Source organism: Ovis canadensis, chromosome 8, assembly GCF_042477335.2.
Source record: "Ovis canadensis isolate MfBH-ARS-UI-01 breed Bighorn chromosome 8, ARS-UI_OviCan_v2, whole genome shotgun sequence".
Taxonomy (NCBI): Eukaryota; Metazoa; Chordata; class Mammalia; order Artiodactyla; family Bovidae; genus Ovis; species Ovis canadensis.
The window spans coordinates 96,081,356-96,107,953 of NC_091252.1; the positions used below are offsets into that span (position 1 = coordinate 96,081,356).

At 55.0% G+C, this 26,598-nt stretch overlaps 2 protein-coding genes across 9 annotated transcripts in view; one reads left to right on the forward strand and one right to left on the reverse strand.

Moving 5' to 3' along the window:
- Positions 1–1,322, forward strand: part of MAP3K4 (mitogen-activated protein kinase kinase kinase 4) — a 107,505-nt gene extending 106,183 nt beyond the window's left edge. For all 5 annotated transcript variants that reach the window (XR_011258723.1, XR_011258724.1, XM_069598868.1 and 2 more), the window contains one exon: positions 776–1,322. Coding sequence is in view for 3 of the 5 variants with exons in the window: in XM_069598868.1 (XP_069454969.1) it covers positions 776–796 (21 nt within the window). In the remaining 2 variants the exon portion in view is untranslated. The remainder of the gene's footprint in view (positions 1–775) is intronic.
- A 6,903-nt stretch (positions 1,323–8,225) lies between these two features.
- The window catches only part of AGPAT4 (1-acylglycerol-3-phosphate O-acyltransferase 4), a 136,904-nt gene continuing 118,531 nt past the window's right edge, over positions 8,226–26,598 (reverse strand). For all 4 annotated transcript variants that reach the window (XM_069598873.1, XM_069598872.1, XM_069598874.1 and 1 more), the window contains 5 exons: positions 22,083–22,236; positions 18,321–18,423; positions 17,493–17,568; positions 10,528–10,726; positions 8,226–8,775 (listed from right to left, as the gene is read on the reverse strand). In XM_069598873.1, the coding sequence (XP_069454974.1) occupies positions 8,681–8,775; positions 10,528–10,726; positions 17,493–17,568; positions 18,321–18,423; positions 22,083–22,236 (627 nt within the window). In that variant the 3' untranslated portion in view covers positions 8,226–8,680. The remainder of the gene's footprint in view (positions 8,776–10,527; positions 10,727–17,492; positions 17,569–18,320; positions 18,424–22,082; positions 22,237–26,598) is intronic.

A 26,598-nucleotide genomic window follows, 5' to 3' on the forward strand; every position in this document is an offset into this window, starting at 1 on the left:
TGGCGTGCTGCGGTTCATGGGGTCGCAAAGAGTCGGACACGACTGAGCCACTGAACTGAACTGAGAGGTTAAGGTGGCTGCGAGTGTGTGACTGACCGGGTGTGGAAGGAGGTGCGCAGGGGCAGGAGCCCAGGACGGCGCCAGCCCCTGCTCGCGTCACCAGCTATTGGGTTCCGCTCACCAGGACAGGTCAGGAGGGCCGCTGGCTGAGCGGGGGATCTGGGAGGGGTGGTTTTCTCTTTGGTAGATGGAGTTTGAGGTATGTCTGGGACACCTGCTGGGGCATGTGAATACTTTGGACTGGCACTCAGGAGAAAATTGGGGTAGGAGATAGGCTTGCAGACAGAAATACCGCTGGGACAGTATTTGGAGAAGAAATGGAAAGAGAGCGGAACCCTGGAGAAAACATTGACAGGTCCTGATTAGGGGAGATGAGGCTGGGGGGATGGTGACGTTTTTCCTGGGGGAGTGAAATCAAGGAGCCAGTAGCTGTGTGCTGCATAGATACTAGGGATTTGTAACTAAATAAAAATGTGTTTATTGTTTATAAGGTGTATAAACAATGTTTGGTGACTTGTATAGGTATATCCTGACAGATGCTGTTAGTAGTCCGTAAAGCCGGAGCTTGGCAGTGACATCCCACTGCCTCAATCACGCCTCTGCCCTGGGCCAGGCTCACTGCGGTAGCATCAGGGGGCGCCGGTGAGGACTCGCCCGTAAACCTGGCGCGTGGCACGCATGAGTGGCACTCAGCGCTGTCCTGCCTTCCTCACAGGTTTGCACGGATGAAGAGTGAAGCTGACGGGCCTGGGGCCTGGCAGAGTGCCTGTACTCGGAGAGTCCCCTCGATCACTACTGTATGCAGCGTTTCCACGAAGACCGCGCCGAGAAGCGGCGTCGCCCTCGCTGACCCTCCGAGACGGCCGGCTGCCCGGTGACGAGCATCTGCCTCCTGCTGCTCCCATCTGCGCCCCGTGGCCCAGGGCCCCCTGAGAGCTGGCGTCCGCGAGGTGGAGAAGCTGCGTGCCAAGTGCCATTACTACTGTACATGGACCCCCGCCTCCGTGCCCGCCGTATCCCGGCCGACAGAGAACCGTGGCATCAGGGTAACACCGTCGACCTCTCTAGGTCCAGAAGCAGTTGTAGTGTTATCAGGCGCCCCGGGCCTTGCTGTTAATCTCCTGTTTTGTCGAGTGCACTGACTGTGAAACCTTACCTTTTTTGTTGTTGTTGGCAAGCCACAGATTTGTTCTGCAAAAGGCCGATTAATGAAATTTTAAGAAAAAAGGTTCTTTTTTCAATAAATGGTTTATTTTAGGAAAGCTGTTATATTGTCTCTCAATGGTCATCAGCTTCAGAGCCGACACGTTATCCGTACAGGCATCTGCCCTTGTCACTGCGTGTCCCTCAAGAGAAGGGGCACTGTCAGGCCTTCAGGGTCCAGGGTCGCCTCGCCACAGAGAGACGAAGCAATGCTGAGGACGTCGGAGGCCCTTTCAAGGCCTTGGATGTTCCCTGCAAGTTCAGAGTAGATAAAAGTTCAAGCCTTGTTGTCACATGTTGAGGGCTCAGTTTTATTTTTAAATCAAGATGTGTAGGTGCCGGGTCACTGTACATACTGCTGAATAATATCTTGAAAGCGTCTTTTTTCAGAATGTAAATATTTCAGCAGTTAGTTTTCTAAAATAGCCCAAATTATCTGTTGTTGATGGTATTCTTTTATTTCTCTTTGCTATTAAATGTTTTTAAAAGATTGACCTTAAAGCTTCCTGAAATCTTTCTAGAGGGCATCTGACGCAGTCCTGACACGTGGCAGCTGACTCTGGGCAAGGGCTGGCTCAACCATGTTCTGTCTATGTTCGCCTTCCCTCCAGGGCGCTGATCCCCTCAGCACAGAAATTAATGTCCTTGAGTTGGCATAACAGAATGATTTATAATTTCGTTGTTTTAAAATAGCTATCGGAGGGATGATTTATGTAACATTTAAAGTGTACAGTTCAGTGGTTTTTAACATAGGTACGTAGTTGTACAGCCGTCATTATAATCCATCTTAGAATAAGTCCGTTTCCCCGAAAGAAAGCTCATGTCCAATTGCAGTCAGCCCTCCCCCAGCTGTAGGCAGCCACCGAGCCACCTACCGATTCTGTAGATGAGCCTCTTCTAGACGTGTGGTATAAGTGGGATTTCAGACTGCGCTCCTCTGTGTCGGCCTCTGTCACTTAGCCCGATTCCAAGGTTTGTGCGGTCGTAACATTGTGTTAATTGCACTGTCCCTTTTTATTGCTGAGTATTGATCCACTGTATGGATATACCACGTGATTGATTTATTCATTGACTGCTTTCACTTTTTGGCTGCAGTGAATGATGCTGCTGCGAACATTTGCGTACAGGTCTTTGCGTGGATCTGTATTTTCATTTCTCTTGAGAGTGGAACTGCTGGCTCATAGGGTAAATCCATGTTCAGTTTCTTAACAAACTGTCAGACTGACAAAGTGGCTGCTGCGTTGGCTTACCTTCCCAACCAGCAACACAGAAGGTTCTAGCTTTTTCCAGCCCTTGCCAACTCTCGATACTGTCTTTTTATATAGTAGCCGTCCCAGAATATGTCAGGCGGTGTCCATTATGGTTCTGATCTGCATTTCCCTGACCGTGGTGAGCGTTTCTGGTGTGTGTTGGATGCTTATCTGTCTTCTTTAGTGAGGTGTCTATGAATTTTTGCCCAGTTTTGTACTGGGTCACTTGTCTTCTTACTAAGTTGTGAGAGAGTTTTATACATTCTGGATACAAATGCTTTCCCAGATACTTGATTTGCAAATGTTTTATCCCACAGTCTGTGGTTTATCTCTTCACATTTTAATGGTTTCTTTTGAAGTACAGAAGTCTTAAATTTTGAAGTCTGGTGTACAAGCTGCTTCTTCATTGCATGTGCTCTTGATATCATGACGACTCAAGGTCATGAAGTATTTTCTTCTAAGAGTTGTATAGTTTTAGCTCTCATATTTAGCTCTGTCGTCTACTTTTAATGTTTATATATCATATCAGATAAGGGTCCAGGTTCACCATTCTGCATGTCAATATTTATTAGACCTTGCATTCATTTGTTAAAAACTTTTTTTCTCTGTTGAATTGTTTTGGCATCCTTGTTGAAATCACTTGAACACAAATCTAGGGGTTTATCTCTCGACTCTCGGTTCTGTTCCATCGATCTGCACGGCTGTCTTATGTAGAACCCCACTGTCTGGATTAATGTAGCTTTGTAAAGGAAGTTTTGAAGTTGGAAAGTGTGAGCTCTTCAACTTCGTTCTGCTTCCTCAAGATTGTTTTGGTTATTCTGGGTCGTTTGTGTTTCCCTAAGAATTTTAGGATCAGCTTGTTAAATTGTGGCCCCCACTGCCCCGCGCCCCAGCCCCCAGCCAGAAAACAGATCTGCTCTGGTGAGAATCATGTTTTTGTCATGATTTTGACCTTAGCTAGCAACAGTCATTCTTTTAATTTATGGTGTTCCTTGTGGGCTTTTCATAAATGCCGTGTATGAGGTTGAAGATGTCTCGTTTTCCTGGTTTATTGTTTCTATCATGACTGGATGTTTGACTTTGCTTGATGTTCTTTCTGCACCTACTGAGATGATCAGTTGGTTTTTGTGATGGAAACGTCTATGCTGTTTGGACTACTTCGCCGTCCCTGTAGCCCAACAGCCTCCTAAGCACCCAGCCTCATCCTGACTTACTGTTAAAGGGCCGCCAGCCCCTGTTCTGGGGTGGCCCCTGTCACTCGCTCCAGCGACCTGCTGTCTCCTCACTCCACTTGCTCTCTTCTTGAGTCAACTATTATAAATTTTAGAAGCACAGTTCTTTTCCTACATTAGGTGAGTTTTTTTTTTCTTGGTCCATTCAGATCATTCCTGTTTGAGTGACTTCCTCACACGTGTGCAGCCCTAGTGGTTTCTGACCCACCTTCTGAACGGATTGTTTTTCAGCATCCCAAACTTTGTATTCATACCACTTACTTCATTAAAACTCAAGGGAACATGGATGCTAGAAATTTCAGAACTCTCGAGTCACTCCAACATGTGAAACGAGACTGTATAAAAAAAAATAAAGGTAAAAATTGTACAAGTCTTGCTCGGTGAAAAGCTTTACCAGCAGTCCTAGGAGATATTTTCTAGGTACTGAAAAGGTCTTAAGTAAATGCTGTTATTTTTTAATTAATCTGTAACCCTAATATTAAAATAGGACAAGGCTACAGGGACTGGGGAATGTTTCATTTGTAGCTACTTACCCTTTACTGGAGAAACCCTTTGCTTTTTTCCCCCACTGAGAACTGAAATTCACAGTGGGGACCAATTTCACTTTGGCCTCACTGTGCTCCAGAAAGGTTTCTATTTTTACTTTAGAAAAAGGGCATCAAAAGAAGACAGTTGAAATTCAGTTATCAAAGCCTCTAAATCAGTGTCCCTTCGTGACTGGCTGCTCGCTGTGGCACTGCAGGGTGTGGGGGGTGGATAGGGAGGAGGCGGGAGCTGGCCTGCCCCCTGCAAAGGGGACAGCACGCCAGCTGTTGAGGTGAAGCTGGGTATTCTGCTGTTTCTGCCCAGAAGAATGGTCATCTCCAACAGCCAAGCGTCATAAACAGATGCCAGGTGGTGGCAGGTGCTGTGAGTGGGTCTCAGCTGTCCCAGGTCAAGAGATCCAGGACTGTGTGCCGAGCCTGCTCTCGGGGGTGCCCGCTGCCCCGGACATGCGGGTGGCAGGCGGGACAGGAAGCCCGGGGGCGTCTGCTGCACTCGGTCTCCGTGTAACGTGCTCGGAAGCTCTGGGACACTGACGCCAAGGATGCAGGCAGCTGAGACACAGCCTCGGAGCTTGGGACGCCTGCTCGTGCATCCTTGCTGGGTCCCTGCTGCAGCTCAGGTGATTGGCTGAGAGCCGAGCCCCCCGGCTTTCTGTGCAGGGTGAGGGTCGTCTCCGAGGGCAGAGGGACTGGTCCCGGGAGGCTTGTCCACCTGCATGTGTGGAGAAAGACCAGCTGTGTGTAACCTGCGGCTCCTGGAGGCAGGGCCGGCGAGTCAGGGAACACGTGTGTCCCAGCTGCTTAATCTGGTGCTCTGTAAACAGTAGGAGGGGCTGCACGGTTAAGGCATTGGGAGCACAGCTGCTGAAGGAGGTGATGCTGACGTGGAACAGGTCAGCCTGAGTGATCGGCATGCAGTCAGCAGGACAGTCATGCCAGTGGCCGCCCTCCCGAGCATCCCCGGAGCAGGAGGGGAGGTCAGCAGCTGCAGGTAGAACCGCAGCCCCCGTGGGCCTCCCTTGTGGCCCCAGAGGATGCGCTCCTCCTGCTCAGACCCGGCAGCATGTCAGACAAACGCTGGACGGAACGTCCTCTTGTGAGTGGGGAACGGGTCCCTCCAGTCTGCCTTCCCACGTCCGTCCACAGTTACAAGTGAGTTCTTACAGCCTCTGAAAAGCCTCATCTGTTTGGCTTGGGGACCAGCCAGGACGCTGCTCTGCTTCTCCAGGAGGAAAACCAGAAACCGCCGGGGCCCTGTCTGTGTCTGTCACAGCTGTTTCTACATTGCGGCTGGGCAGTTGCTCGATTGTACATCTCCATCGCTGTCTTTCAGATGTCTTTTAGTGTCTGCTGGAAAAGCACATCTAAAAATCTTTAAACATCCTTGGCCGCTTTTATCGGCTCTCTTCAGAGGACATTCCAGTACTGCCCTGTGATCCTACGAAAAAGGCAAACCACATGTGTTTCCTTGACGAACGGTAAAGAGGTAGTCAGCCAGCTCAGAACGTGCATCCACGTTTTCTCCACGTCAGTCACAGAATGGTCCACTTCCCTTAAACTCATCTCACAAGCTTGGTGTTTTTTTAATCAGGTCCCTTTGTGGGCTTTGTTTCCTGGAAGAAGTACATTCAGTGCCCCCTGCCTCAAAGCTGCAGGCCTAGGATGTGGCTCCTAACACCCGGGAGGACCCTGCACCAACCTCCAATGTGAAGCGAACTTGGCATTTTCTCTTCCATGTTGGGTCTCAGAGCAGGCTCTGAGCAAGGCTGACCTCAGCCACCACAGAGACGTCAGACTGGACGTGACCCTGCACTCCGTCCTCCACTGCTCCAGGGACAGAGGGGAGGCTTCACACCCACAGGTTTTTCATTCTTAGAAAAGTGACACTCCGGGAACCAGCACCGCTCCCTGCTGAAGAGGCTGTGGCACCTGGAAGACCCTGAACGCGGGTTAAGGGACTGGGGAAGGGGTGCTGCGTCTCTCCGTGGCTGTCTCTGCCATCATGGGACCGGAGAGGAGGAATAGCCAGGTCCCCGTCCCGCCAGACAGAATGTCCCCTCACGGAAGAGTGAGCCTCTGAAGCCCGGTTCAGGGTTCTGGCCGGCTCCCCACACTCTGGCCCTAAGGCAGTGTCAGAAGGAGCGCCCGTCAGTCCTGCCCTGGGAGAACGTTCTGCCGCCTTCCCCTAACCCGGACCCTGAGGTCTGCACTGTCCGCAGCCTTGTTCATTTGCTCGTTGTTTTGTTTGGTCCCAGAGACAAGTTGAGAAGAACGTTAAGTGCCTGTGGGTCCCTTTCACGTTCCAGGGAGGTGTGGGTGAGTACTGTTAGGACTCAGATTACTGCTACCGAATGGGAAGATGACAGTGAGGAAAACAATATTTTTGGACACCCCAAGGTAGTTTCTGAGCGTTTTGTTGAGACACAGCAGCATGGAGGCAACTTTCTAATTGTTATAGTGCTGTAGGTTCTTAAAGTGTGTTCATATGTACGGCCTCATTTCCCCCTTGAGGCAACCCAAGAGGTGGGCGTTATCACCCCCATTTGCCAGTTGGGAAAACAGGGTCTTGGGGCAAATGAGCTGCAGGGTTTGAGCTGTGCAGCCTAGAGGGTGGCTGGTGCTCCTGACAGCTCTCCTCTCCCCTAGGGTACTGGGAGGGCCCAGGGCAGGACCGCCCCATCCGGGTGAGGGGTGACAGGTGGATACCAGAGCATCTCCGCTCCTGGGAGAGGCTGCACTTGTGACCCCCACACGTGGCCTGACACAGGGTGGGAAAGGCACGGGGGTCTCCTGCCCTGCCCTTGGGGACACCAGGAAGAGTCAACCCTGGTGGGGGCCTCCCAGACCCTCCCTTTCCACGACCACACCAGAGTGTCCCCTTTTCACCTCTGCGGTCTTGTCTCAATGGTGCCCTGCCCTCCCTTAAGCATAAAGCGCCTCTTAAACCCTCTCGCAACGTCACTTGTGCCCGGTGAGCACTCTGTGACTTAGGAGCAAACCTATGACATGATTCAGAACAGAATAAGCCTTTACATAGTATCTGGCCACCGTCTACACGGGACAGAGCTTCCGCAGAACAGCAGTAAGGACCGGGCGGCATGGAGCAGCCCTCCCTCCGCTCCGTGCACGGACCCGGGAGACCCGGCGCCGGGGGCGGCGTCTCAGCCTGAGGTCACGTAGCATCGGGTTTCCCCTCGTCCTCCTCCGGAAATATCACTGCTTTCTCCGCTCTTCTTTTGCACCTGGTGTCTGACGGCTGGCAGCAGTTTGCCGGAGCCCTGTACATGGACTGTTACTCCAAATGTGGCCTTAGGTGCCATGGCGCGGAGCTCCTCCAAGTCAGGGGAGTCTGCGCTTCCAGAAGGAAGGCGGAAGCGAAGCGCGGGGCGGGGACCCGGTACCCACGTCCGCTCAGTCCGAGCCTGTGCAGAGGGGCACCTGGGCTCCTGTGTATGGCCCTCTAGTAAAAATGAGCCTGCACTGGTTTAGGGGACCCAATTTCTGCTTGCTACGAGGATAAACAGAGGATGCCAAGCCATCTCTCACATCCCTGCAGGACTGCCAGCCGTCATCTCAGTGTTCAAGACGAGTCTGCTCCTCGATGAGTCTTCAGGGAGTGGGCGCATCGTCACGACTAAGGCCGGACAGACCACCGCAAGGTGGCCCGGGGAACCAGGGCTGCCTCCAGGGCGTCCCTGGGTCCCGCACGCGTGCCCGGCTAGCCTCCTGGCACCCGCCGTCTCCACACAGAGTCTCACAGTCTCCCGCCACCAGGAACCCACCTCCTCCAGCCACCTGGCCTGCCTTCCGCACCCCCAGCCCCCAGCTCCCTGCTCGGGAGCGCTCTGTGGTCCGGCACTCCGAAGTTTAGGAAGGGGGTCTGAAGGGAAGGAAGGCGGCGCTGTGTGCACACACCAGAGAGAAGCCAAACAGTGTAATTTTTGTTTTGTTTTGTTGTGTTTTGAGGCATAATTTAGTCATCTTACCAAAGTGTCTTTCACTCTGTAGCGAGCCAGGGTTAACAGAAAACTCAGCACCAAAGGATGGCAGGGAACCCCCCACCCTCCGAGGTCCCCATTTCTGCCCTCCCCCCGCACCTCAGATACCCTCGCAATGATCCCACTCAGCACACCTCATTCTCACATACGTTCTTAACACACACGTACACGCACTCACACAGACTCACACACGGAAAGAACGAGACCCGAAGCCCGCTAAAGCGTGCTGGGGGAAAGATTTGAGTACATCCTCCTCCCCACTGATGCTGAGACCGCAGTCCCTGCCTTCCCGGCAGGGGCTCCCCCAGCTTCGTCACTGGGTCCCGCCCAGGGTGACGGCGGCATCCACCAGTCCCCCCCAAGGTCCCCTTCGGGTGGTGACACGTCCCGGGTCAGTCGCTGTGTTTCTGCTTGCTGTCCATGTTGCCGTAGGCAGAGCCCTTGTCAATTTCTGTGACGCCGATCATCCATCGGACCCCCATGGAAGCTGCGGAAATAGGAAGGGCAAGTCAGAGGCCTGTGGGGACTCCGGTGGGCCCTGCCTGACGGAATAAAGCGGGGAGCTCTGTGAATCTCAGGCATCAGCTGAGAGCTGGGTGATCTGGGGTGCTTTTCACCATCCCTGCCTCACAGTTACCCTTGAGCATGGGGCCGGGGTTCTAACTGGACTGAGAGACGTTAGAACAGAGCCAGGCTGTTGTGTGTGGTGAGTTTTGATCCTTGGACAGTGGAGGTGAGCAGGATGTGGAGAGCTGCATCTTCCGGTGCCCATCCCCAGGACAAACGGTTCTTCGGTGGATGCAGTGCAGCAACTTACAGTCACCCTTAAGTAAAGCGCAAGGAAGCGCATTCTTGGACAATGCAGGGGCTCAAACAGCTATCTTAGTTTCCAGCATGTCTCAGCACGGCTTCTGGTGCGAGTTTCAGAGCAGCGGGCAAGCCGCGTCCCTGCCTGCCTTTTCTCCGACAGCGGGATTTGGCCCAAAGAGATAAGAAGTGTAGGATGCACGCAAGAGCCCAGTTTAACCACCAAGAGGCTAGAAAACAGGATACGGAGGCAGGAGCTGCGGTTTACGCGCTCCCTCCAGAGAGGACAGACGTGGTGAGCTCCTTGGGTGCGGGGACCACGTCTACCTCAATCCCCTTGATGAGCCCGGCACCCATCACAGCCTGACCGCAGTCCATTGCAGTATGTGTGAAAAAGTTAATAGAGGGGGAGTGGCTGAAACCTCCCAAGTCGTGATGCATGAGTTTCCAGAGCCTCAGCATCCTGTGAACTTTCAGACCAGGGACCCGACGGGGACAGGGGTCCACCCAGCCCATGAGGCTCACGGAGCCATTATTATGGGCTGCCTTCAGCCTGGGGCCAGCTCTGAACATCAGCCCTCCGCCCCAGTATTAGAACTTTGTGCTGTGGAGTTGATGGCGTTGTGGAGCGAACCTGACTCCAGCGGTGAAAAGGCTTTGTGAGAGGACCAAGACGCAGTGATTCAGGGAAGAGGGAGGAAAGGCACGGGCTCAGAGGTGATGAGGTCCTGGGGAGAGAGTAGTCGGTTCCTCCAAAGCTGGAGGCACCCTGTGTCTCCAGCCGTCACCTGCAGGGAGCCCCAGCTTCCTCCAGAGGGCGCTGCCTTCCTGCTGCTGCTGCGCAAGGCGGGATCCATCCTCTCCAGCAGGGTCTGGAGACCACAGCACCCCCTGGACACACAGCAGCCAGGCCAGACCCGGCCTGTGTAGCGGGAACTGGCCGCCCCCGCCATAAAAAAGCAGCAGTATCCAGGGAAGCATGGGCCGTGGAGAAACGGCGGTCCTTTGAAACGACGCCCGGATCCAAGCCCATAGCAATGAGCCAAAGGGCTGAGCTGACCACCATCTCCACGCAGGAGCCAGCCAAGGAGAAGCACCCACGCTGACCTCCCCAAAAAAGGTCAAGACCTGCTCTGAATGGCAAAGAGCCTCTGTCGCTTCCTGCTGGGACCCAGGAAATGGTTTTCTTGCAGGTGAGGAGGAAGCGATTGTGACAAGAGCCCTCTGCAGAGGCCGGGAGCTCATCCCTGGAGGGACTGGCTCCCTGTGCGCACAGGGCCCCATGCACACACTGGGAGGGGGCGAGGCAGTCCCCCAGCCCCGGGATTCAGGACTCCAATTGGGGTGCTCCCCTCTTCCAGGGCCTCGTCCTCCCCCGCGCCCAGAGGCTCCCACCCGGCCCCAGCCCCAGCCCCCGGCAGCCCGGACTCACCCACGAAGAAGACAAGAACAAAGCTGGCGAGCGTCAGGGAGGAGCCGCTGCTGACCATGTTGACGACGAAGCGAAAGAAGGGGTAGAGGAGCATCGAGGCCCAGAAGAGCCAGTTGACAAGCGTCCAGGGCCGCCGCGGGGGCACCATGGGCGTCTCGGGGAAGGTGCCCGTGCGGGAGTACTCCTCCTGGAAGGCGTCCTGCGGGCACAGGGCCGCTGACCGCCTGCCACCCGGCCACCCCAACCCAGGCCCGCTGGGTCCCACCCTCCCCAGCCCAGGCAAGGGCACGGGAGTCTCCCCAGCTCGACCCAAATACCCTAACAGCATCCCGGGGCCGACAGGGCGCTCGCCCAGCAAAGCGCATCAGTGGTCCAGACGGCCGGCTCACCCATCATGGCCCAGTTCCCCAGGCAGTCGAGTTTTCTGGAGAAACAAGCTTCTGTGCACCTGAACCCTCTACCTTAAGTGCTGAATTTTGATGCTAAACCAAAATTAAGTGCTAAACTTTTATCCACTTGAGAAAGAGATGTCTAGTCGGCCATACTTATCTTCTTCCCCAACCAAGACGTACTGGACGATGCCATGTTCCGACCTCCCAAGGTCATGATTAAAATGAATCCTCAGATGGGCCACTTTGGAAGGAGAGCCTCTGGCCCTTCATGGGCGGTTCAGGGGCTCTGCATGGCAGCTCCCGCCCTCCCACCCCCAAACTCCTGCCCCTCCTCAACTTCCCTCCTGGGTCTCCTGGAGGTTGGGGGGAAGTCAGGAGGGTCTCAAGAAAAGCACATGATCAAGCAATTGTAAACAGACTGGACCGTGTGTGGAGTGTTCCACCCTCCAGAGGTAAAGTAGGGCTTCCCCGGTGGCACAGCGGATAGGGGCCTCCCTGCCAACGCAGGGGACATGGATTTGACCCCCGGCCTGGGAAGATGCCCCAGGCCACGGAGCAACCAAGCCCGTGTGCAGCTGCTCCTGAAGCCTGTGCGCCCTAAGGCCGCTGCCTCACAGGAGAAGCCACCACGGTGAGAAGCCCACGCATCACAACGAAGAGCAGCTTTCCGGCTTGCGGCAGCAAGAGCGGCGTGTGCAGCAGCGCAGCAAGCAAGACCCAGCACCAGCAAACCGAAAACAAAAGGAGGAGAGGGAGCCACAGCAGCCGCTGGGCGGAGGACTTCCTCGGAAGTGACAGTGACCTGCGGATGCCCCGCAGGATGGTGCCTAACTTGCCAGTGCCTCCGGTTCCACTTCCTGCCAGAACTTGGGTGATTTTTCTCATCCCAGTGAAGCCTGGTAACAAGGGTGCGGTGGACTGGAAGTCTGCGCCTGCCTCCCTGAATTCCTACGCTGAAGTCTTAGCCCCAAAGATGAAGGTATGAGAAGGAGGGGCCTTGCAGGGTGTTACAGGTCATGAGATTGGAGTCCCCATGAATGCGATTATGAAAGAGACCCCCAGAGAGCCGTCTCGCCCCTCGACCGGAAGGACGTAGCAACGTGGGCTGGGACCAGAATCCGCTCACGCTGGCACCCTCATCCTGAACTCCTCAACATCCAGCCTCCAGAACTGTGGGGAAGACGTTTCCGCTGTTTATAAGCCACCCAGCCTGTGGCACTTTGTTTTAGAAGCCTGATTGGACTAAGACAGGAGATGATACTTCTGTGCCTTAAAAAAAAAAAGCAAAAGCTTTATTGGGGTGTATTTACAGATCATAAAATTCACCCTTTTAAAAAATGGGCGAGTTTTCTTTTCTCGAACTTTTTCCTTCAATAGCCTTGATAGTGCTTTTCTATTGTAATAGTGTTGGGCTTCCCTGGTGGCACTAATGGTAAAGAACTCACCTGTCCATGCAGGGGATTTAAGAGTGTTGGGTAAGATCCCTGGGTCAGGAAGATCCCCTGGAGAAGGGCATGGCAACCCACTCTTGCCTGGAGAATCCCATGGACACAGGAGCCTGGCAAGCCACGGTCCATGGGGTGGCCAAGAGTCGGACATGACTGAGCAACTTAGCATGCACCGTAACGTTACAGTGGGGGACTGGGGATGCTTTTTCTTTCTCATTTTCAGTAAGACATCTGCTAAGCCAAGATTTTTTTCCTGTGTACCTCTAACAGGAGGAGAAGGCACTCCCTTTTCTAGGAATCAGCAGGATTCAGAATTCATATTCAGAGTTTTTTCCTCTGGTTCGATTAGAAAACCAAACCTCACCCAAGACCCCCACTGTTCCCCAGTGTCCCTGTGACTCCCGCCAGCCTCCCGGGCTGTGTCCCTGTGACCGTGTCCTGTAGGACGTGGATGCCTGGCTCGGGGCCACACGTCAGCTCCGCTGCCCTCTCTGGGCTGTGTTATTTCTTTGCTAAAAGTCCACCCAGCAGGGAGGAGACCGTTAACGGTGCCTCCATTTTTGGTCTCCGCGTCTTATCCTGTGGCACGTTATACACCAGAAGTGGGAACTGATTCCTAGAAAGAAACATCAACCCCAAAGTCTGTAGGAGCAGCAGAGCCTGCTGGCGGAGGACAAGTGCCCCGAGGCTACACTGAGAGCAGCTGCCACCAACGCACTGGCCAGGAGGGCATGGAGGCTGGGCGCCCACGTACGGCTGGACTAAGTGGGCCTTGCCAGCGTTCACTCGGCAAAAGAAATTTTCTCTTATGACCTTGGGGTAGAAAGGGAAGAAAAGGAGAGGAAAAAGAAAGTGGGACACAGAGAGCTAGGGGGTGGGCAGGGGGAGGCTTCTGGGAACAGCTCCCCCAGGCGCCAGCCAGGGCTCAGGCCGGGGAAAGTGGCGTTTGCAGAGGATGGTGCTGTGGGGCCAGGCCTGCCACCCTTCCAAGGAGTGATGCCCTCTGTGAAAGTGGAAGACCCAGCGGCAGCTTGAAAACCATGCAGTTCCAATGCCCAAAGGCCGGTGCTCCAAATATAGCCCCTCCCGCCGGCTCCCTGCCCTGTGCCCCCAGCTCTGCACCGACTCAGACCGCCCTTGGCCTCGGGGACCCGGGGAATACCCACAGAGCCCCTCACAACGCTGCTTCCTTCACCTGTGCCTTAATTGGCACCCCACAACTGTTAGTCGCTAGGCGCTCAGTCATGTCCGACCCTTTGCATCCCCAGAGACTCTAGCCCACCGGGCTCCTCTGTCCATGGGGTCTCCCAGGCAAGAATACTGGAGTGGATTCACTTCTCTAGGGGATCTTCCAGACCCAGGGACCGAACCCATGGCTCCTGCGTTGCAGGCAAATTCTTTACCACTGAGCCACCTGGGAAATACCATAATGGCAAACTGCTAATCCTTTCCACAAATTTCAAACTTCCCAGAGAAGCACTTTCAATTAGAGATGAAAAGTTACAAACCACACAATTGAGAAAACATGAAGGCTCTAGGGAGCGAAGGGTCTAGGATCATGGGTAAATGGCGGAGTTCACTTGGGAGCCAGCCGTGGGTCACCAAGGAGAGTACACGAGGGTGGTTAATGCTTCTCAAAGCTGGTACCACCCCCAAGCCCCCAGCCGGGGTGGGGGGTCCCAAACGCTGACATGTAAGACACGTTGTACGTTTTCTAACCGAGATTTGTCCCACTTAAAGGATGGCCCTGTTTTCAGAGCTGAGACCCTCCCTGTTTTAGAGAGTGTTGAAATGGCAGAAGCAGCTTCCTTTTTATTGACGTCCCTGCTGGAACAAAGTGTTGGCCGAGAGTCCGTGGCTGCCCACCCCCTTCATTTTTTGTTAAGTCTGAGAGCTGCACCCCTAAAACCCCAAGCCTTGAGTCAACAGAATCGTCTTTCGACACCGTCCGCTGGAAATGTGATGGTAAAAAGAAGCCCCCCACCCCTTGGCCCCACGTGGTGGGCCACCGGGATTTAAGCATGTCAAGCCCCAGACCCACGCAGGCTCCTGAGAAAACGGGGCTGATGTGGAAACCACAGAAGTTTGATCACATTTCCTCATGGAGGCACCGCTGACCACCTTCTCTCACTGGTCAGTGGTCGGCCCTCAAGGGAAAAGGGCAGCCTCAAAGGTCTGCTCAGCGCCCCGGAGATGGGCTGTGCTCCCAGCCCTTTGTGGGAGCAGGCCCCGGCCCCTCAGCCTCCAGCTCTGATGAATGAGCTGGAAGATGCCTGCTGTTCCCTTGTATCTGGACCTTAGTTTCCTCATCACAAGCTCGAGAGCTCTGACCTAGATGCTCCTTTCGAGAACTTCCAAACTGAGCACCGTCCCTTCATGCTGAAACAGTTTAGAGGGAAATCCAAGACCATGAGAAGAAAAGGGGGCCTCTGAGGAAAGCCCAGTGGACTCGCTTTGCACAAAGACAGGCTCGCGCCTGAACGTCTGTTGCCGGTGGAAAAACACCTGCTTTGCTTTGATGGGGTTTGGGGGCCACGTTTGTAGGTTTGTGTGTGTGGCTCTTTATGAAAGGATTCAGCTCTGAGGCCTTTTCTTAGCACATTTTTCAGGTTTTTTCTACTGCTAAATGACACCTCCCTTATGGCAGAAAGTGAAGAGCAACTAAAAAGCCTCTTGATGAAAGTGAAAGAGCAGAGTGAAAAAGTTGGCTTAAAGCTCAACATTCAGAAAACTAAGATCATGGCATCCGGTCCCATCACTTCATGGGAAATAGATGGGGAAACAATGGAAACAGTGTCAGACTTTATTTTTGGGGGCTCCAAAATCACTGCAGATGGTGACTGCAGCCATGAAATTAAAAGACGCTTACTCCTTGGAAGGAAAGTTATGACCAACCTAGAAGGAATATTCAAAAGCAGAGGTATTACTTTGCCAACAAAGGTCCATCTAGTCAAAGCTATGGTTTTTCCAGTGGTCATGTATGGATATGAGAGTTGGACTATAAAGAAAGCTGAGCGTCGAAGAATTGATGCTTTTGAACTGTGGTGGTGGAGAACTCTTGAGAGTCCCTTGGACTGCAAGGAGATCCAACCAGTCCATCCTAAAGGAGATCAGTCCTGAATATTCATTGGAAGGACTGATGCTGACGCTGAAACTCCAATACTTTGGCCACCTGATGTGAAGAGCTGACTCATTTGAAAAGACCCTGATGCTGGGAAAGAGTGAGGGCAGGAGGAGAAGGGGATGACAGAGGATGAGATGGTTGGATGGATGGCATCACTGACTCAATGGACATGAGTCTGAGTGAACTCCGGGAGTTGGTGATGGACAGGGAGGCCTGGCATGCTGCGGTTCATGGGGTCGCAAAGAGTCGGACACAGCTGAGCAACTAAACTGAACTGAACTGAACTGACTAAAGCAGAAAACGGCACCAGGAAAATGCTGCCTCATGCAGGAGACCCGAGGGACGGAGCTTCTGCTGCCCTGTCTTCCTCAGTCTGAGCCCAGGCCTGGCGCCAGCACATCGGAAATGCAGCATCTCGCTGCTGACAAGCATCAGGCAGTGCGTTTCCACCCTCGGGCCCTCAGCCCATTGACATCGACAGCAGTGTCCCAGAAACACACATTTCTGGTTCCCCCTCAAACCCCCTAAGACCCCGAGGCCGAGGCCCAGGAGTCTGCAATTCTGTGCTCTGGGGGCAGGCCAACCAGTCTCTCCTGAGCGTTCGTGAGAGGAGAACAGACAGGTCTGCTGTAAATGCCTCTGAAGGGAGGCTAAAGGCAGCTCGGAGAGAGGGGTCTACAGTCATTGCTGGAAAAGCTCATCCTTAGGAACACAGACGCGACTTCCTGCCATGAGAATATAGCGCCAGGATCTGGATTCCAAAAACCGAGCACATTTCTAAGAGCATCTCTTTCATCTGATGGTGGAGATTTGGGAGTCTTTTAGACTGAAATCCTAACACAGTCTCAAAGGTAGGATTAAAATTCTTGTTCAGTGAAGTGCAGGTCCCCTTAAAGCTCTGTGTGACCATCTTCTCTTAAGCCATGGGGTGGAAAGAACGCAAACGTTAGCCAGTCCACATTCATGGACTTTGGTGAAAGGAAATCAGAAGCCTATAGAATGTATCTGATTCTAGATAACGAACTGGTTTGGGTTCCAAATGGATTAGATTCAAAAAGACGTTTTCCTGTGCCTGAAAATGCTTGCCTCACCAGGTGGAGGCTAACCTTCTCTTGCATAAGAGCGAGCAGTCAGTGCGGTAATGATTAAGCTTCCCTCTGCCCTGTGCACGTCTGTGTTGGGGGAAACCACTGAAAGATAAGGCCTTGCTAAGAGGACAGAAAGAGCATGGGGGGGATCGGAGATGCTGTGGGGGGGCGGGGGGACAGGTGTCCGGGGGCTGGGCAGGGGTGATGGGGTGGGCATGACACAGATCAAACCTGGCTCGGCTGAACCTTGTGGGCCTTCGTCCTGCTTATGCTGGTGATGTTTTGGGACCAGACATGCTACCTAACTGCGGACTCAGCCATCGCTGCCGTAGAGAACCCCCGTACCCTCAAGAATATTCTGCCTTGGGACCAGTGGCGGGAAAATGGACAAGGGTTCCTGGGACCCTTTTTTTTTTTGTCCACTACACCCATAACATAGTTCCATTCTTCCTGTGAAGCCCCCTTTTAAAAGTATTTTGCAAGTTCTTTTCCCTGTTGCCTGAGCTTCCCTGGTAGCTCAGATGGTAAAATCGCATACTTGCAACACTGGAGACCTGGGTTCGATCCCTGGGTTGGGAAGATCCCCTAGAGAAGGAAACAGCAACCCACTCCAGTATTCTTGCCTGGAGAATCCCACCGATGGAGGAACCTCGTAGTCTATAGTCCATGGGGTCGCAAAGAGTCGGACACGACTGAGCGGCTTCACTTTCGCTTTTTTGCTTTTCCTTGTTGCCAAGTAGAGCATTATAGCCCCTATTGACTATTATTATCTGGGGTAGTTGTTATCCGGGGCATGAGGTCTCCCCCATGAGAAAGGTTCAGCCACCTCTATAAACTCCCAAAGGCGCCAGCACCCACAGCTGCTGCTTGGAAGGGAGCTTTGGACGGCGCGGAGCCAGCCCCCAGCACTGACCTTCTCTTGGTAGAGTCTGTGCAGCCAGGCCGCACACTTGTCCTCCTCCTCTGGGACTTCTTCTAGAGGAATCCGCCTGCAAGGCAGAGAGTGGCTAGCAAGGGGGAGGCCCACGCCAAGTGCCCCGAACACCAGTTCAAACTAACAATGTTCAGACTAACATAACTAAAGGTGTTAGTTCAAACTGACACCTTTCGGCTTCTATTTCAGCAGCCTGGATAGCATGGAGGTGAGAGGGTAATGCAATTGATCAAAGAAGGGGAAACCCAAACCCTCCTTGGACTGGAGAAATTTAGGCCCGATGCAGTCACGGCCCACCAGGGAATGGGCCAGGGCCCATTCAACAACTCAGACCAGTCCAGGCAGACACCTGCCTCTCCACGCTCCTATAACACATAAGTGAGATGCTGCTAAAGTGGTCTCCATTTGCTTCTAGGCCTCTTTGTAAGTAGTAGAATGCTTGTATCTGTGTCCATTTCTATGGAGCAGATACACCCTCCAAGAAAAGCGTTCAATAAAATAAACTCTCCCACTCAGTTTCAAAAATGGACTGTAAAATACTGTCTCTCATTTGTTCAAACCCAAGCTCTTTGATGAGAGAGAGAGAGTCAGAGAGTGGCTGGGGAGAAGAGAGGTTTAACCTAATTATTTACAACAGAGCATGAGTCTCTCGACATAAACAGGACTGTGAACACATTCCGTTCAATGCCAATTGCAGGCACGAAATTATTAGCACACTCCCCTGGGAGAAGGTCTGTGGGTCGTTTGTGACTTATTTGCTTTGGGATGGGCATTCCATTTTCTGGAAAGGAAATGGAGCCGACTTACCTAACGTATAAATCTGCGTGATATTTCTTGCCATTGAGGACTCCCAGCAGTGTTGGATTTTCATTGTTTCTGAAATTGAGTGTACAGTCATATACAGCTGAAACTATAAAAAATAAAACAAATACAAAGCAGTATATAGCGTGTGAACCCAATTCCGTTTTGTAATATACATACTGGAAAACAAGAATCAAATTGCTGGCTGATTATCTGGGAATGAAGGGACTATGGTTTCTTCTTCACACTTTTCTATATTGTCCAAACACTCTACATTGAACACACATCACATGTCACCATCAGAAAAGCACACTATAACTTAGTAATAGAAAACACTTATTATTGAGGTCATATCAATTTAAAGCAATGCTACAATGACCCATCTAGGTGTGCTACAACAGGTATGTAAGCAAATATTAATAGTTAAAGCAATCCAAAGAATACTATCTAAGGAAGTCTCTGAGTCATGGCAATGTAACCATTCTATGGGCATCCTTCCCCTAGAAAAATATGAAAATGAGAATAAGATACTGGAGACTTCCTAAGGAACTGAAATATGGTGTAGTCAGTTGACACACAGCTGGGAAACAAACAAGACTGTGATTTTAATGTCTACCCAATGGTGAGCAGATGTACTGTCAACATACTGAAAGGGACAACAGAAGATGAGATGGTTGGATGGCATCAGGGACTCAGTGCACGTGAGTCTGAGCCAACTCCAGGCGATGGTGAAGGACAGGGAAGCCTGGCCTGCTGCCGTCCATGGGGTCGTAAAGAGATGGACACACGTTAAGGGACCGAAAGAGGAACAACAAATATGGAAGCTATGTTGACACCCACCACTGCAGCCCCAGGGCCTGGCCCAGGCTTCATGAATGCTTCTTGGACGGGAGGAAGCCCGAAGGAACAGTGAGGGGAGAGCAGGGTGGAAACACGGGGTGCAAACAGATGGCCCTTCCTACACAGCCGGTAAGACAGGACTGGACAGTGAAGAGAGCAGGAGCTTTGCAGTCAGCCTGGGTGTGAGCCCCAGGACCACCTGTTCCCAGCTGTGGGATCTCCTTCTGGACAGTCCACTAGGCCTTCTGAGCCTCATTCTCCTGGAGAATGGGGGTGACTCAGGACGATGAAAGTCAGCGCCTCCCAAAGGGCCCAGCGCCCTGCGCTCGGTAGACTAGCGAGAGCCCTGCACACACCACTACCACGAACAGAACCAGCGGCTGATGGGCGGGTACATAGTCACGTGGTCTATCTGTTTGCTTGATTGGCTGCCTGACCACCACATGGGGCCACAGCGGGGCACTCCAGCAGCTGGACCACATCTTAGCCAAGCGCCCTCCTGCTGACCTGAAGGGGTGCGGGCAGGCAGCTCCCACCCCCCACCCCCAACCCAAGCAACCAGACCACTCCCCTGTCCTCCCTGGTGGGGAGAGGCGGTCCCCCCCACGCCCCAATCCAGGAAGAGAAAGGCTGGTGGAGAGTAACCTCAGCTGAGTACATCGCTCAGCCAATGAATGACACAGAGCGAAAACCCTTCAGGCTGCAGAGCCCCAGGGTGTGAGGGTTCATGCTGGGTCAAGGGTTTCAAAACACACCTCCTTTCTTCAGGCCACTCTGACATAGGAGCCTGACGCTTGCCACAGAGGTGGGGGTCCCTTCGATTAATCAAGGATGGGGGACAGCCCGCAGGGAGTCCCCCAGAGAACAGCCTAAATCTGCAGGGTTCCCTCCTTTTCCAGAAAAGAAACCCTAGGTCTTAAAGTGACAGAACCAGGCCAGGCACTAGACGCACATGACTGCAGAGCCCAGGAGAAGGAGGCTCTGGCCCCACCCGCCAAGCCGCTGGGTAAGACCCTGGCTCACCGTGTAAGGGTGGAGCCGCTTGGGATAAGTTCCCTCATCCTTCAGCCCCAACTTCCCCATCTGCGAATTGGAAGTCGAAACATATTTCCTCCGCTGCATCCGGCAGGCACACACCCTGGCCACGCTGCGTGTGTGAGATGCTCGTGCTGCTGGGGTGTCAGAAGTGCCCTGCTATCACCCATCGTCACTATTACTATCCAGGGAAGTGGGGCAGCCTCTGGGCAGCCTGGCCCCTTCCGCCTGTAGGCAAAGCTCAGGGAGTCTCACAGGTCATCCCAGGCGGGGAAAATCAGAACTGGAAGCTCGACACCCCCACCTGGAAGAGACAGCGAGGGATGAAGCGGGCAGCAGAGGGCTCCGAGTCAGAGCCAACGTTCAATGAGATGTTTACGACGTGCCAGCCCCGATGCTGAGTCACCCACGTGTATTCTCTCGTTTAAGACTGCTCGTAACCCTAAGAAGTTTTACAGAAGAGCAGACGGAGGATCCGAGGGGTGGGGTGACCTGCCCCCAGGTCCACAGCTGGTGAGGGGAGGAGCCAGCCCCATCCCCAGGCCTCCTGACCCTGCTGGATGGAGCAGGTGCCAGGAGGTGTGTCTGCAAGATGGAGCAGCCCTGGGCATTCCTGTGCTGGTTGCTGGACTTCACCAGGGAGCGGCAAGGAGCTAGCTGACAGGGAGGTTCTAGCCTTTGGGGTAATACCAGAGCAAACCAAGTGTGCAGGCAGACAGCTGGGGCCCCTGAGGCCTGGCTCCCAGAGGGAAGGGGAGATGGGCCACCCCCAGCAGGTCCTCGGTGCTGGGAGCTACTGAGTCCTGGACCAGCGGTCCCTTCCTCTCCCCAGAGTGATGGCATGTTGCCTGGGTGATGTGAGGATTAGAGGCGGTGATGCAGGTAGCACGGGGCCGCGGAGGAGCAATGTGGGGACCTCGGGTAGGAGGACCGAGGGAAGGATCAGCGGAGGGGCGCTGGGTCGCCGGAGCAGAGTCAGAGATCTTTAGGAGCCGCACAGGTTGGAGTCAGTGCTGCCACTGCTCCCTCCGCGGGACAGGTCAGCGTGATCACAGAGCTCCCGGGGGCCCCCCCGCCCCCAGGCATGGGGATGGCAGAGAAGCACCGCACACCATCCACATCTACATCCCCCGACCCCCATCCCCGATGCAGGCCTGGAAGGAGGTGGGGGCTTCGGCCTCACCAGGTGATGTGGCTGGGATTCAGGGGGTGCAGAGACGGTGCAGGGGGGCACCGGGGTGGGGGGGGGTGGGGGTTGGGGGACTGGGGTGAAGCGGGGGAAGGAGATCCCCCAGCTCCTCCCTCCCAAGAGATGAGGGACAAGGCAGTGGGGCCTCCGGAGCAGCCTCAGGGCAGGAAAGGGTAAAGACTCGCGTCTCCAAACCCCAAGGGAGGAGGGTTCAACGGGAGACCAGAGACTGCAGCAAGTTGGCTCTGTGGCTGCTCACGCCTCGTCCTCACCTACAGCCATCCAGGGCTCGGGCGACAAGGCCACAGGGATCATTGTTGGCGGGTGGGGGGCAGGCAGCTGGTGCCACAGACGGGCAAGAAATGCCGCACAAAGCAGAACCACCCCAGAAACCTGGGCTGACCTGGCGCGGGACCCCCGGGGAACCCAGCGCCGCCCGCAGCCTGCAGCACCGGTGCCGAGCAGTAGAGAGCAGGGTTGGCCTGGCGTGCACGCGTGTGCACGTGATTCATGGTGTCTCGGCACGTGGTGGGTGTTCAAAGCAGTGTGTGTGCAGTCGTGAAGGGCTGTGGCCGCTCGTCCGACGCTGGGAGCCTGGACCCAGGCTACCCAGGGGTAACCTGCCAGCCTCCGTCCCTGGCTCCCCTCTGGGTGCTGGGGGTCCCTTTCCCTGGCTGCAGGGGGCCCCGCGGGGTCGTCCTTACCTACATTTCTCAAACTCCTCACGGTCACCGCGAAGCCCTTGGTGCGAGGCAGCAGGTGGTGCTTGAGGCTGGGCAGCCCCTTGGCCTGGGCCACCTGCATGCTGATCTGGTGTTTCTTCTCCGTGAACCGTGTGCCCTCGCAGTGAATCAGGAACTGAAGGGGACAGGATGGCGGTCACACACGTACCTGCGGCCGCTCAGATAGCTGTGAGGTCACACGCTCAGCCCCGCGGTCACATGCTCAGCTCCAATGTCACAGGCTCAGCCCCGAGGTCACATGCTCAGCCCCGAGGTCACAGGCTCAGCCCCGCGGTCACACGCTCAGCTCCAATGTCACAGGCTCAGCCCCGAGGTCATATGCTCAGCCCCGAGGTCACACGCTCAGGCCCGAGGTCACACGCTCAGCCCCGAGGTCACACACACATCTGTACGGCCGCTCAGATAGCTGTGAGGTCACACGCTCAGCCCCGCGGTCACATGCTCAGCTCCAATGTCACAGGCTCAGCCCCGAGGTCACACGCTCAGCCCCGAGGTCACACACACATCTGTACGGCCGCTCAGATAGCTGTGAGGTCACACGCTCAGCCCCGAGGTCACACGCTCAGGCCCGCGGTCACATGCTCAGCCCCGAGGTCACACACACATCTGTACGGCCGCTCAGATAGCTGTGAGGTCACACGCTCAGCCCCATGGTCACACGCTCAGCTCCAGGGTCACACGCTCAGCCGAGGTCACACGCTCAGCCCCAGTGTCACAGGCTCAGCCCTGAGGTCACATCCTCAGCCCTGAGGTCACATGCTCAGCCCCAAGGTCACACACACATCTGTGCGGCTGCTCAGATAGCTGTGAGGTCACACACACAGCCCCGAGGTCACACGCTCAGCCCCCAGGTCACACGCTCAGCCCCGAGGTCACATCCTCAGCCCTGAGGTCACATGCTCAGCCCCAAGGTCACACACACAGCCACAGCCACTCAGATAGCTGTGAGGTCACACACACAGCCCCGAGGTCACACGCTCAGCCCCCAGGTCACAGGCTCAGCCCCGAGGTCACATCCTCAGCCCTGAGGTCACATGCTCAGCCCCAAGGTCACACACACAGCCACAGCCACTCAGATAGCTGTGAGGTCACACGCTCAGCCCCAAGGTCGCACGCTCAGCCCCGAGGTCACATGCACCATCCCCCAGCACACGCCACAATCACACACAGCCCCACAGGAGCCTGAGGAAGCGACAGCTGAGCCTGCCTCCTCTCACGGCATGACCTTTGGCCCCCACGTCTATGGTGTTCAAGAGTCTGTGAGCTTCGGAGAGAGAGGGTTTGTGCTTGAGGAGGCTCGGGAAGCAGAGGGGTGAGTGTGTGTGAGTGTGACCAGGGCCCCTGAGTGTGTGTGAGTGTGACTGGGGCACCCTGAGTGTGTGTTTGTAACTGAAGCACCTTGAGTGTGTGTGAGACCGGGGCCCCCTCAAGTGTGTATGTGAGACCAAGGCCCCCAAGTATGTGTGAGTGTGATTGGGGCACCCCAAGTGTGTGAGACCAAGGCCTCTGAGGGTGAGTGTGACTGGGGCACCCCGAGTGTGTGTAAGTGTGACCAGGGCACCCCAAGTGTGTGTGTGACCAAGGCCCTGAGTGTGTGTGTGACCTAGGCCCCCGAGGGTGTATGGGTGTGACTGGGGCACCCCAAGTGTGTGTGTGACTAAGGCCCCCGAGGGTGTGTGAGTGTGACTGGGGCACCCCGAGTGTGTGTGAGTGTGACCTGGGCACCTCGAGTGTGAGTGTGACCAGGGCACCTCGAGTGTGCGAGTGTGACCGATCACCCCGAGAGTGTGTGAGTGTGGTCAGGCACCCTGAGAGTGTGAGTGTGACCAGGGCCCCCGAGTGTGTGTGAGTGTGACCTGGGCCCCCGAGTGTGTGTGAGTGTGACCGGGGCACCTCGAGTGTGTGAGTGACCAATCACCCCGAGAGTGTGTGAGTGTGGTCAGGCACCCTGAGAGTGTGAGTGTGACCAGGGCCCCCGAGTGTGTGTGAGTGTGACTGGGCCCCCGAGTGTGTGAGTGTGACCAGGGCACCTCGAGTGTGTGACTGTGACCAATCACCCCGAGAGTGTGTGAGTGTGGTCAGGCACCCTGAGAGTGTGAGTGTGACCAGGGCCCCTGAGCATGTGTGAGTGTGACCGATCACCCCGAGAGTGTGTGAGTGTGGTCAGGCACCCTGAGAGTGTGAGTGTGACCAGGGCCCCTGAGCATGTGTGAGTGTGACCGATCACCCCGAGAGTGTGTGAGTGTGGTCAGGCACCCTGAGAGTGTGAGTGTGACCAGGGCCCCTGAGTGTGTGTGAGTGTGACCGATCACCCCGAGAGTGTGTGAGTGTGGTCAGGCACCCTGAGAGTGTGAGTGTGACCAGGGCCCCTGAGTGTGTGTAAGTGTGACCAGGGCACCTCGAGTGTGTGTGTGACCAAGGCCCCGAGTGTGTGTGAGTGTGACCTGGGCACCCTGAGTGTGTGTGACTGTGACCTGGACACCCCAAGCCTGTGTTTGATGATCCGAGTGTGTGTGAGTGTGACTGGACGCCAAGAGCATGTGTGATGTGATCAGGCATCCTGAGTGTGAGTGAGTGTGACTGCTCCAAGAGTGCGTGAGTGTATTCAGGGCACCCCGAGTGTGTGTGAGTGTGACCAGGGCACCTCGAGTGTGTGAGTGACCAATCACCCCGAGAGTGTGTGAGTGTGGTCAGGCACCCTGAGAGTGTGAGTGTGACCAGGGCCCCCGAGTGTGTGTGAGTGTGACCAGGGCCCCTGAGCATGTGTGAGTGTGACCGGGGCACCTCGAGTGTGTGAGTGACCAATCACCCCGAGAGTGTGTGAGTGTGGTCAGGCACCCTGAGAGTGTGAGTGTGACCAGGGCCCCCGAGTGTGTGTGAGTGTGACCTGGGCACCCCGAGTGTGTGTGAGTGTGACCTGGGTGCCCAGAGAGTGTGTGGCCAATCGCCCTGTGTGTGACCAAGGCCTCCCAAGTGTGTGTGAGCATGACTAATCTCCCCAAGAGTGTGACAGTGTGATCAGGCACCCCAAGAGTGTGAGTGTGACCAGGGCCCCTGAGTGTGTGTGAGTGTGACCTGGGCACCCTGAGTGTGTGTGACTGTGACCTGGACACCCCAAGCCTGTGTTTGATGATCCGAGTGTGTGTGAGTGTGACTGGACGCCAAGAGCATGTGTGATGTGATCAGGCATCCTGAGTGTGAGTGAGTGTGACTGCTCCAAGAGTGCGTGAGTGTATTCAGGGCACCCCGAGTGTGTGTGAGTGTGACCAGGGCACCTCGAGTGTGTGAGTGACCAATCACCCCGAGAGTGTGTGAGTGTGGTCAGGCACCCTGAGAGTGTGAGTGTGACCAGGGCCCCCGAGTGTGTGTGAGTGTGACCTGGGCACCCCGAGTGTGTGTGAGTGTGACCTGGGTGCCCAGAGAGTGTGTGGCCAATCGCCCTGTGTGTGACCAAGGCCTCCCAAGTGTGTGTGAGCATGACTAATCTCCCCAAGAGTGTGACAGTGTGATCAGGCACCCCAAGAGTGTGAGTGTGACCAGGGCCCCTGAGTGTGTGTGAGTGTGACCTGGGCACCCTGAGTGTGTGTGACTGTGACCTGGACACCCCAAGCCTGTGTTTGATGATCCGAGTGTGTGTGAGTGTGACTGGACGCCAAGAGCATGTGTGATGTGATCAGGCATCCTGAGTGTGAGTGAGTGTGACTGCTCCAAGAGTGCGTGAGTGTATTCAGGGCACCCCGAGTGTGTGTGAGTGTGACCAGGGCACCTCGAGTGTGTGAGTGACCAATCACCCCGAGAGTGTGTGAGTGTGGTCAGGCACCCTGAGAGTGTGAGTGTGACCAGGGCCCCCGAGTGTGTGTGAGTGTGACCAGGGCCCCTGAGCATGTGTGAGTGTGACCGGGGCACCTCGAGTGTGTGAGTGTGGTCAGGCACCCCGAGAGTGTGTGAGTGTGGTCAGGCACCCTGAGAGTGTGAGTGTGACCAGGGCCCCCGAGTGTGTGTGAGTGTGACCGATCACCCCGAGAGTGTGTGAGTGTGGTCAGGCACCCTGAGAGTGTGAGTGTGACCAGGGCCCCCGAGTGTGTGTGAGTGTGACCAGGGCCCCTGAGCATGTGTGAGTGTGACCGGGGCACCTCGAGTGTGTGAGTGACCAATCACCCCGAGAGTGTGTGAGTGTGGTCAGGCACCCTGAGAGTGTGAGTGTGACCAGGGCCCCCGAGTGTGTGTGAGTGTGACCTGGGTGCCCAGAGAGTGTGTGGCCAATCGCCCTGTGTGTGACCAAGGCCTCCCAAGTGTGTGTGAGCATGACTAATCTCCCCAAGAGTGTGACAGTGTGATCAGGCACCCCAAGAGTGTGAGTGTGACCAGGGCCCCTGAGTGTGTGTGAGTGTGACCTGGGCACCCTGAGTGTGTGTGACTGTGACCTGGACACCCCAAGCCTGTGTTTGATGATCCGAGTGTGTGTGAGTGTGACTGG